This window comes from Camellia sinensis, chromosome 10 (genome assembly GCF_055761805.1).
Source record: "Camellia sinensis isolate YWXY chromosome 10, ASM5576180v1, whole genome shotgun sequence".
Lineage (NCBI taxonomy): Eukaryota > Viridiplantae > Streptophyta > Magnoliopsida > Ericales > Theaceae > Camellia > Camellia sinensis.
Window position 1 is genome coordinate 22,037,472 of NC_138970.1, and position 12,631 is coordinate 22,050,102.

The 12,631-nt window shown below is 30.8% G+C and overlaps 1 protein-coding gene across 1 annotated transcript; it reads right to left on the bottom strand.

Moving 5' to 3' along the window:
• Positions 1–2,251: 2,251 nt before the first annotated feature.
• Positions 2,252–3,026, bottom strand: LOC114256207 (3'-5' exonuclease-like). Its single transcript, XM_082889864.1, has 2 exons — positions 2,945–3,026; positions 2,252–2,598 (listed from the first exon to the last, which is right to left on the bottom strand). Exons 1-2 carry the CDS (start codon positions 3,024–3,026, stop codon positions 2,252–2,254), a joined length of 429 nt encoding a protein of 142 aa, XP_082745990.1.
• Positions 3,027–12,631: the final 9,605 nt, after the last annotated feature.

Below are 12,631 nucleotides of genomic sequence, written 5' to 3' on the forward strand. Positions count from 1 at the left end.
TGCCTAATTCAAATATTCGACAATTTGATTAATAAACCTCATCCTATCATAAAAAATTATGACACCACAACACCAGTATTCTGCCACTAGTTCCACTACTTAATCACCATTACTGATGTCACACTCAATATTTTTAAAGGCTCAAGGCACACCAAGGCGCCAAAGGTCTCTTGGAGAGTAGGCGCAAAACGAGGTGCACGCTTCATTGAAGCAAGGCACCTTTTAAGTAAAAAAACAGATAAAAATTAATATAGCCTAATAATTAAAACTTCAACGTAAGCAAAAATAAAAGAATTCATCACCTGAGAAGTATGGACACTTCTAAGAAGGTGATGTATACGTGTCGTGTCCGTGTCAGATACCAACACTCTTTGGACACTTCCCCGACACATGTCCGACACTCTTTAAAACGTGTCTTATTTTTAATTTTTTTTTAAAGACCTGAACATTCTTTGGACACTTGAAGGACACATGTGTCTATTGCTTAAACACACGTGCCTATCGATTAGACATATGTGAAACTAATTAACAGTTTGAACAAAACAAAGATACAATAATAAAATAAAAATCATATAAATTTATACGAATTAGTGTCATATTATATTTTTTTTATTATCTTTGAATGTTATATTCATATATTTAATATATAATAAATATATAAAATTATATATTCAAGCGTGTCCCCTACGTGTTGTGTCCTCTATTTTTTGAAAATTGACATGTCGGCATGTCCGTATCGTATTCGTGTCGTGTCACATGTCTGTATCCATGCTTCTTTGGAATTCACAATTAATAACACTGAGACAAAGAAAAAAAAAAAGAAAAAATAAGGCATATTGTACAAGAATTTCCAAAGCCATAAAAGCCCATATCCTTGCAAATGCAAAATAATCAAGATTCACCAAAACACAAATTTCCCCCCCAAAAAAAAATCAGAAAAATAATCACACAGCAGCAAAGTTAGGAAAACTTCAGAAGAGAAGTAGACTAGAAGAAGCAACAAATTAGAAAGACGAATGAGAAGAAGAAGAAGATAAGAAAAATTAGAGCAAAGGAGATAAAAAAAAATAATAATAATAAAAGCAACAATGTGAAAAAGAAGTAGCCTAGCCACCAAAAAGAGAGAGAGAGAGAGAGAGAGAACCTAGAAGGTGTGGAAGAAGAAGAAGAAAAAAAGAAACATCCAAAAATAAGGGAGGAGAAAAAAAAAATAGATCCCAGATTTGTGAAGAAAAACAAGAAGAGTTTCAATCCTTTGTGGCAGCATATATAAGTCTAATATGTTTAAAAAAATAAAAATCAAAAGTTGATATTAAAAATGAAAAAGAAATGTAGAATCTTCAATGAAGCGTGCAACTAGTGTGCCTTGTTGCGGCTCATTGAATGGCCATTCGCCTCACCATGTATGAGCCATATGTGCAGCGCCTCATTGCGCCTTGAGCCTAGGCGTACCTTTTACAACACTGATCGCGCTCCACCACTATCTTCACATCCTCTCCCTCTGCTAGTCCCTCTCTTCACTCCCTCAAATTTGAGCCACCAATTCAATTATGCCTCTCATGACTATCATTTTGACAACATCCACTATGACCACCATAATGTTTCATACACATCACATGTCAAGAATTCATAACAAACACCTAACTAGGATCAGTGAGATACAAAAAACAAAGAAAAACAAATGTATAAGAATTGTAAATCACACGCATACACATGAACACAAGATTTACCCCAAAACTAGAGTTGCATCCACGGTCCTGCAGTTCTAATATGATATAGAGACAACCCCCACTGCTCTCAACTCTATATACATAAAATAAAAAATAAAAAATTGGGCAACAAGTGCAAAAATAGTAAAAATAATCGCTCCAAATTTGGGATCCACACTACCATCAATATATATTGTATGGCACGTGTTGCTATACAAATAATGTAGTAACTAAGCAAAACAATATATTCCCTAATTAAAGACATAAATAAGAAACCATTTATATGCTAGGGCAATGCAACTCAGGCATCAACAATCATGTATTTGCCCAACAAGATAGAAGTATAGAACATATCAATCAATCATCAAACATATCCAAATTGCAAATCATAATAAACTTCACCAACTAGTAAACAAAACCTACCATCCAAATCCATCAAACAGAGATCCCAATATAAACAAAACCATACCAAATCTCCATCAAACCCCAAAAAACAAGAAATTCCTAATTACAAATTCAAACCCATATTACTCCTAATAAATCTAAAACCCAGCTGCATTCAAACACCTTTCAATCTCAAAAGAAAGAAAAGCATCAATGCAAGCATACTGAACTTGTGCAGAGTAGAGCCACTCATTGTCCCATCTACTCATCGTAATCCTCTTGGGCTTCTCAATCTCCTTTCCCAGCACCTCTCTCACCAAGTTCTTCAACCCCGCATTGCGAAGCTCGATCATGCCGCACTCAGCCGCCAACGAACAAAGATCAACAGTGGTGGCCACAAACAACTCATAATCTTCAATCAACTTCTGGACATCGGTGTGAATATCCACACCCACAAAAGTGTAGATAGGGTTGTTGAGGAAGTCGAAGAGGGATACGACCGTGACTCTTTATTTGATCAAATTTGTCTTGAAAAAATTAAGGATGAATGTATTTTTAAAATAAACTAAATGCAATCAAATGAATAGGTTATATAAATTATCGGATCATCAAGACCAGTGGTGAGCTTACCAGCCAGGATAGGACTCTCCAATAATACATTGAAGACCAGCACAATCCAATAAATTTCTATTTTAAGTGGAAGGTTCTATTTAGAAAATAAAAATATTTTTTTATTAAAATTTTATCATTTTAAAATTATTAAAAAGTATCTAGAACTTAAAAAATTAAAAATTTTAACTTCTGTACTCTTAAAATTCTAATTTTTATAACTCCCACCCCTTCACCAGTACCTCTATCACCCACCACCATTATTGCCTCTTTCCACTGCCGTAACTGTTGGTGCCACTCTACAACCTTTCTCCGAGCCTCCATTATTTGGATCTAGGTATCCTGGGTCACTCTGTCAAGATGAACTCCCTGGCTTTTGTTTTTTACGGTCTTAATGGCCAACCAGCACCCTCCCTGCCATCCCCAACTCCTTCCTAACTCTTCTTAGCCACCAACAACTGTTTTTTTACCACTTCCTCACCATATCTCCCATTTACGTCACCACTTTCCTCCTTCTCATTTTTCTTCCTTAAACATTGTGCTTTATTGCTCTTTATTTTTTTCGCAATGGTAGGATTGGGAGAATAGGTCCTACTAGAGAGATTGTGGTGTCACAATAAGAAAAGTTGGAGAGAGGTTGTAATAGGAAAGGAAGTCGCTGATAGAAAAGAAGAGGCTAAGGTGGTAGTTGGAAGTAAAAGAGGAGGTGATAGTGATTGTGGAAAGCATCACATTGATGCAAGTGAGGACCTTCATTGTTGTAGTTATATTCCATTTTAGCATCCTTAAGCAACATTCTGAATATTAGATGATTTGTAATCATAGACCTTTGCCTCATCGAAAAAAATACCGCAAAGCTTAGATGGAGATTTCTCACAACCTCCAAGATCGGTCAACAATGCATCCAAATCTTAAGGAACAAATTCTTTTTCCCATTGCCTTTTACAATCTCCATCTTTTAATATTATTACATTAATTTTTAAGATGAAATTTTAATTATTTATTTAATGTCGGGCATAGCACGGGTGTAATGTTAGTGTATATATATATATATAAGAAATAAATAATAAGAAAAAAAATTAGTCGAATTGGGATTTTAGTAGAATCAAGATTGTAGTACAATTCCACTCGATTTTATAACTAGGATTGTAGTTACTTTAAGATTCTAGTGTAATCAAATTGTTTGGTCCAATTGAAATGAGAATCATAAAATTCTACTATCTAAATCAAGATTTTGATAATCATGATGAGAATTCTTAGTGATTGATTCAACTCCCTATCATCTTGATCACCATCCAGTATACCAAAAAGAAACTTTATGTGTATTTATATTTGGTAAATTCAAGAATCTAGTAAAATGGGTTGGGCTTTTAGCTCAAGGATCTAAAAATATATTGCAATAGATTTGTAAGAACTGTTTTACGTTGAGTTATTCAAATATGAAGTATGTTAATTTGAAAATCAAATTAAATTAATGGATGATGTTTAATGGAATAAAGTTTGTTGTGCTTAATTATGTTTGCAACCTCGTGAATGGACTCGTAGGTTAAATTGACTACCATTGAAAATTTGTACATCTCTCAAATGGAGAATCTGATGGAGATTTGGCTTGGGGAACTTCAAACTAAACTGAGAGAGATGGAAGTTCACAGGTGTTAAGGGCATGCAAAATCTTGAACTACTTGATGTACAATGGTGTCAATCTATTGGAGTAGCGTTTGACCTTAACTAGTCTTTAATGTCATCAATTCCAAAATTTGATTTCAGGTGATTTGCTAGATATGCTTTTCTTGATAAAGAAGTTGAAGAAATAGATGGCGGTCCAATTTATGCAGAAAGTAAGGTTACAGGGTGTCCTCATATGTATTATCTATGTGAAACTATTTAATTATTATGATTATGTTTTATCTGTTGTCCAAACTTGAATAAGCTGATAGCTCCTACAGTTTGTCCTGTAGGCTGTAGTGGTATTGCTCAATTTAAGTACTGTGTCTTCTCGTTGGATTGATTTATTTTATACATGTAGTGTGTTTTCTCGTGGGTTGAGTCGGTGGTCCTAGTATAGCCTTCTGTCTTGTAATATACAACTGGTCTGCCTTTACTATGAGCCATGTAATAAATTATGTGTGAATATAGAAACTGTACTTGTGAAATTGCTCCAATGTCATCATGAGTGATTGTCAATATTCTCAAGTAAATTTGTAGATTTTTTTTCTCTACATAGGTGGTTTGCCTATAAATAAGCTGGATTTAGATAAATGAGTGCTCTTTCAAATCTTGACGTGCGTTATTTTATTAGCACTCATAGCTGATATACTTTTCATTATTGTGTCTTTTTTATTTTTTCTTTAGAAAAGAGAAATATATTGATGAAAATTCTATGAGTACATCAATATATTAGATGTAAAAGAACAGTAGCAACATGCCCATCAAAAGAGGGTTAAAGAGCTTCGAGAAAAAGGCCAAGAATCAGAACCTTCAAAAGCAGAGCAAAATTAACTTCAATTAATCAGGCTTCAACAAGCTAATGACTTCAATATCTGTTAAAAATGAACAACTAGATAATGTTTTAGATCCCAATGTGCTTTTTGTCCAGAATCCCAGCCTAGCTTTAATTAGATCAATGAGGGTTTTTCCTCCCTCAAGTCCTGTTATTGAAATAAAATCATTCCGAGCTTTCCATACAAACCACAACACTGCCAAGAAGATTGGCTTTCAAATTGATTATTTTTCCAGACTATTGGATTGGTCCCTTTTTTAAATAAGTTAGACCTAACCACAAGCAATTAAAAATTTGATTGGTCACTTTTTTAAACATCTCGAGCTGACAGGCACAAGCAATCAAAAATTGGATTGATCACTTTTTTAAATAAATAGAGTCGATTGATTTAACACAAACAATCAAAAATTTGATTGGTCATTTTTTTAAATAACTCGTTGGATAGAGTAAACAAACCTAACCACAATCAATTAAAAATTTGATTGGTCACCTTTTTAAATAACTCGATGGATAGAATTCATAGATCTAATCACAAGACAAGATCAAGGCCTTTGCATGGTCATTTTTTTTTACCCTAGTTCTCCTTTGATCTGATTAGATATAAGACATTGAGGATGACATGTAATATAAGAAATGTTAAGAATTCATAATTTAAACTCCTAAATTTACTTGAGTTAAAAAAAAAAAAAAAAAAACTCCTAAATTTACTCATAACGACATGGCAATAAATAAAAAAAAAAACCTAATATGAGTCAAATTTTGAGAGCTTTTAAGAGTCTTAGAGCATCTCCAACGGTAGTAGGCATTTTACCTATCTAAATATTACTATAAAGTACATATTTTATTTTGCCTATTAATTGTTTTATGTTTTTACTCCAACCATGCTCTTTATTTTAGCTATTTATCCAAATACTATTAATTTTATAGAATGCCACGTCAACAACAAAGATGGAGGGAAATGGTCCTAATGATTGAATACATTTTGCCTAGCGTTGAAGGCTAGCTACATGTAGCTAGTGAATGTGAGCTGAGCCAAAATGCCTAATCATATGTCTAGTGCATTGGAGTTGAAAAATGTGAGTCACACTAGGCATTTTGACTAACAAGCATTATATGCCTAGTGGGTTAAAATGCATCTCCAACCCATTAGGCATATAATGCTTGTTAGTTAAAATGCCTAGTGTGATTCACTTTTTTTCAATTCCAATGCACTAGGCATATGATTAGACATTTTGGCTCAGCTCACATTCACTAGTTACATGTAGCTAGCCTTCAAGGTTAGGCAAAATGTATTTAATCATTAGGATTATTTCCCTCCATTTTTGTTGATGACGTGGCATTGTATAAAGTTAATAGTATTTGGATGAATAGCTAAAATATAGAGTATGGTTGGAGTAAAAACATGAAATAATTGATAGGCAAAATAAAATGTATACTTTATAGTAATGTTTAGATAGGTAAAATGCCTACTACCATTGGAGATGCTCTTAAACATTTGTTATATTGTATTTAGGGATATAAAATGTGATATAATATATTTATAGTAAGATATAGATTGTATATACAATGAGATTACATTTTCTATGTTTAATTAAAGTAGAATATACTATGAAATAAGAAGGCAGCGATTATTTTTGGTAGTTGAATGGAGCAAGAGACAAATTAAAATGTCAAAGAAATTTTTTTCTCTCTATGATGAGGGGCTCTATACTCTAGGGTGGATTTCTCTAGGTCAATCCCAGTCTCTGTTTAGCGTTGTAGCCTCCCTTCTTTCTCTTTTCTCTCTCCCATTATTCTAGAATATCATCTGAGCTTCCATTCTTTCTTTGAGTTGTGCTTTTCTTAGATGGCGACTGTCTCAGGCACTTCGTCAGATTTAGGTACCATCGAGTTGGAGGATGGGTTACTAGGCTCCAAAGAAATACCACACCGGTGCTTAGTGGGTATGATTCTGGCAAACAAGCAGCTCAATAAACAAGCGGTCTCGAACATCCTTCATTGTTCAGCAGTCTCGAACATCCTTCATTGTTCGTGGAAGGTTAGAAATTCTTGTACCATATCTTCTTGGAATGACAACTTTTCTTTTCAACTTCGAAAATGAGAAAGATCTCAAGTGGGTCCAACAGGTGGGCCCTTGGTCAATTATGTGGTATTTGCTTGTTCTCAACCCTCTTGTCTTGGGAGTCCCAGTCAACAACATGGATTTCTCTTGGTGCCCCTTTTGGGTCCAAGTGTAAGAATTTATTCTTAATTAGGCTGTCATTGACTATATTTTGTTTGGTTTGTGAAAAACGGATTGAACGTGATTCAGATAGATTGACTGGTATGAGCCCAAAATTATTATTGTGATCCATAAAGTTTGGGCCATGGTCATCTTAGTGTATATATTATTTTATATGTGGATATGTGATATGGAGGTGTAAGGCCTGTTTTAAGTTATTTGGGTTCCTTAATGGGAGGGCCCAGTAATTGTTTTATTTAGACCCAGTCCCCTCTCCTATCCTTATTAGGATTTACATATATCTATATATATGTAGATCAAAGGGTTGTCAGCCCCATTGAAAAGACAACAAAAAGATTAGGAGAAGGAGGGGAAGAGCTGGTGCTAAGGTTTTCCAATTGTGAATGCCATATTCTTTCAAGGAAGCAAAACTCAAGACAATAACGGAATCAAATGGTATGTATCTGAGTTTATATTTTAGTAGTTACTTATATTCATATTGTTTTGATTTCTAGTATATAGATCCTATAATCTTACATGTGGTATCAGAGCAAGTTTATACTAGAATCAAAATCATGGCAGATTATTTCAGTAAAATTATTTTATATAATGATAAGGAATAAATTAATATTTCTTTTACTAAATGATGTTTTTGCATCTCAAAATTGTGCTTTAGTAATTTCAAGCAAACTTTTTCAATGTAACGAGTACATACTGTTTGAGTATTGATAGTTTGCTTTCAATTGTATTATATAAAATAAAATTAAAAAAAAAGTAATTTAGATCTGGTAGTTTTACGAAAATTGTGAAGTATAGACATGTGTATATTGAATCTGTATTGATATATATATATATATATATATATATATTTCAAATCTTACCTAATCAAATATTTGCAAAACATATGAAACATATTCATTTTTATGACTTTTACATAAATATTAAGATTGTTTAAGAGTTCTATATCATGTATATCACTTTGGTGTATTTTTTGTAAATTCATATGCGAATTTTGGTTGGCTGTGAGCTATTATTTTTGAGTAACTGTTTAGTAGTGATTCGTAATATGATATTATATATGCTTTGATGGGTTATAGATTGCATTATTGTTAATAAATAAATAAAGTTTTAAAGGTGGACAAATATTTATTTTGTAGTCTCAGTTGGAAGATTTTTGAATCAATATGGGTGATACTGCCGAAGTGGTTAACTTATTGAGATTTAAAGTGATTTACCAATAAGGATTCTGGGAAGCTCTTCTAATATTATATCACTCAATTACCTACCCAAAAGGGGTTAATTGAGTGTATTAATTTTAGAGGTAGTGTGAGCCGCTAGTAAGGAAAATTTTATTGTTTTTGAAAGAACTTATCTACCCAAAGGAGATAATTTCTTGATAAATCATTCTTGCTAGTTGACTTGTTTATAGGTGTTAGAATGTGTCTTTTATATTTAGCCCAAAAGTATTTATATGATGATACATTCTGAAACATCTAACAAGATTGTTAAAGTGTATTTGCAGCCTATTGTTGTGAGATTATAATTATTGCCCATGTATAATTAATTAAGATTATATTAAAGTTTAAAGATGTTGATTGTATTCTATATATTCAACCCAAAGGTGTTTATATAGTGATACATTCTGGCACATCTGAGAATATTGCTAAAATTTATTCGCAGCATATTCTTGTGAGATTATACTAATTGCCTATGTATAATTGAAAGTTGGAGTTGTGAACATGCTTTCTATATATTCAGTTTAAGAGTGATATATTTTAAATATTTGAGAATATTAATTGTGATTATGAGATTATTATTGTCTATATATAATTGAATGATATTATATTGAATTGAAAGCAATGAAGAGAGATATTTTTATGAAAATTAAATTTACTCCATTAAAGTTTTGATTATGAATCGGTTAAAAGATATTGAGTTAGCTTTAAGACTAACTGATTTAGACATTGACATACTCGAGAATGTGTCTTCTTAACCATTTATATTAAGATCTCAATATAGTGTGAAAGATTGAAATTATATTCAATGTTAACTATTTAAGAAAGTCGAGTTTTAAAATATTCACTAGGTGATTCTTATAAGAAAATCTAAATTATACTCTACAATGCTCTATATAATACCTTCGACTTTTACAAATCGTTATCTCTCTTCAGTATTTTATGTTTTCCTTTTTAGAATATTCCGCAGATCTCTTTATATATTATTAACTCAAGTAAGAAAAATTCTTTAGAATTTTTTGTGAGCTATGACGCTCTTCCCACCTTCGGAATCTCCTTATTTATTTTTTAATCTGCTTTAAAAAAAAAAAAGCTTGTGTTAATCAAAATTTTATTTTATGGTCAAGTTATTTAAGTTATAGTTTAGTACTGATCTTATTTTAAAGAATGTTATTTTTATATTATCCATGAGATATAGTTCAATTTTAATGTCAACAAAATAAGCATTGTTATTATTTTTAATTTTGGTAATAAATAAAATAAAAATAATAATAATTGAAATAGATTTTCATTTATCATACGGTGTTTGGGAAAAATTATTTTATTAATTTCATAATTGAGTATTGATGTTATGCATTTGTCTAATCTCATTTATGTTGAAAAACACACTGATAAAGATTTTAAAATTATTAATTGAAGATCGATATTATAGTGAACATGATAATTTTGGTTAATATGCATAACCTCTTATTAATTTTTTTATAAAATTGTGGAATCAATTTAAACATATCATGCTTGTAACTTCGAAAGAAAGTTGAGTACTTGAGTGTCGTAATTGGACTCCAATAAAATGATGAGGTGTATGTTAACATGTTTAAATTATACAAGTTTTTGTGATAAAATATTTTTGATTGCTATGTATACTTATGTATACTTTATATATGGTACTAAGTTAAAAATATTTTTAAAACACTTTTGAATTACGAACTAATATAAAATTTAGTTAGAATAACTTTTGAGTTTGGGATTGTACAGAAGTAAAAAATTTTATGATATATTTTTTAAATCAAAATGGGACCTATAGCTATTTGTTGTTACTTTGTAAGTTGTCAATGGTTCTTTTATCTTGCTTCTGACATAAGAATCTTTTAAGCTTTTAAAATGTGAAGTTATTAGATTGGTGAACAATTTAAATATATAAATCCTCCTGTATACTTGTGCCTATTATAATAAATTGGTCCGTTCATTCTCACATAGAGAAAGTAAGAGTGCAAGTAGAATCTGAAGTGTCTATTCAGTCTATTGATAAAAGTTGAACATGTATAACATGGGCAACCTTCTAGACATTCTCATACAATTAAAAGATCCTTGCGATTATATTATTTTTCTAAATGAGCAATATCAAGATATTGAAGAGATGATTGTTACGTATGATGAAGATATTGGCAATTTGTAATATGGTAAATGAATTGGTACAAATTATTAATTAGATATGAGATCATGTTATACCTTTTTAAAAGTTTGAAATCTAATGAGTATTTTTTTTAAAAGATAAATAAATAAATACAATGCTATTGCAAGAGGTTGTGATTTGAAAAGAGTATTGTTCTTACCAATGTCATAAATATAGGTTTATAATTATTATAGTGGTATTGTGACATTTTTATCTTTTGCTTCGCCAAACAAAATAAATTTGATTTGTAAGTTAAACAAAATTATCTATGGTTTTAAACGAATTTCTGAGTAATGATATTTAAAGGCTCACCAAATATTATTACTTGGCTTTATAGATAATACTATTAATTTATGCATACATCTCAAGGTTAGTGGGAGCAATTTATTTTTCTTGATCCTTTATAGCGATGGAATTTTACTTATTAGTAATAATTTCGAATTAATACTTGATGTGAAGATATTGTTGTTAATAAATTTTTAGTATAAAATATCTTGATAAAGTATTTTATGTGTTTGGCATTGAGATACTTGAAAAATAACTTAGAGGATTATTTGTCTCATCTAAAAGAGCATACCTAGATCACATTTTTACTGAATTTAATATGCAAAATTGAAAGCTTTACGTTGCTCTTCTTAATGATCGAGATTAATTAAGTAACATTCAGTATTCATAAAATGATTTTGAGAAAAAGTTCATGAGGAATGTCTTGTATGCTAGTGTTGTGAGAGTTTAATGAATTATGAAGTTTGAATTAAACTTGGTGCATATGCAATTAGTTTGTTAGACAATTATTATTTTAATTTAAGCCTTGACCATTGGGTTGAAAGACATAAAGTGTCATGATATTTATAGAGAATTAAAGATTATACAATTAGCTATCGAAGAATTAATTATGTTAATATTATTGATTGTATAATGTCGACTTTGGAAGTTGCTCAAATGATATATAGTGTCTGTTACTGGTTACATTTTTTTATGTTTGCATGAGATGTTGTTTCATGAAAGAGTTTCATAAAATCTCTTATAATTTTTCACTATACAAACATGTTTTAGAGTTCGACTTGAGTTATGTAATTAAAGAATTTTATTTCAGAGTTTGGAATTGTTAATTTCATCTCCAAACCTATAAAGATGTATTATGATATATGGTTTTAATTTTCTCTATGAAGAATAACAAAAACTCTGATGGTGTTAAATACATAATTTTAAAGTATTTCAGAATTAGAGAGTTGTTAAAGATGATATTCTTTATGAGCACATGTTATAGAATACATACTAGTTGATCCTCTAAATATAGGGCTTAGGCCAAATTTTAGTTTGCTAAATATATTGAGCATATGGGTACTTTACAGTTTTTTATGTGCTTGGTTAAAGAAATTTTTTACCCATGAATATTATCTATGGTATATTTCAGTTAATAAAGTTTAATGTGTTTATTCACATTTTGTTTATAGTTATGTGTGTGTACGCATAAATGGTAATTGTCATATATGTATACCTCTTACATGAGCTCTTACAGTTATATTTTAATTTTGAGATATAAAGATTAACACTTTGGTTCAGAAGTATATATGGATCCATAAAGTATGATGCTTGGTTTAAAGCATGAAAGACCTCGATTTAGAGGAATAAAGGCTTCTTTTGGAAGTGTAAAATGGAATAAAATTCCTTGTAGGGTCTTGTCAAGACCATACAGAGGACTGAATGTGGAATTAGCATGTTATATAATTTTTGGATCAATTATGCTGAAATTCCACACTACACTTTATCACATATAGGAATCCATGTTGGTGAGAT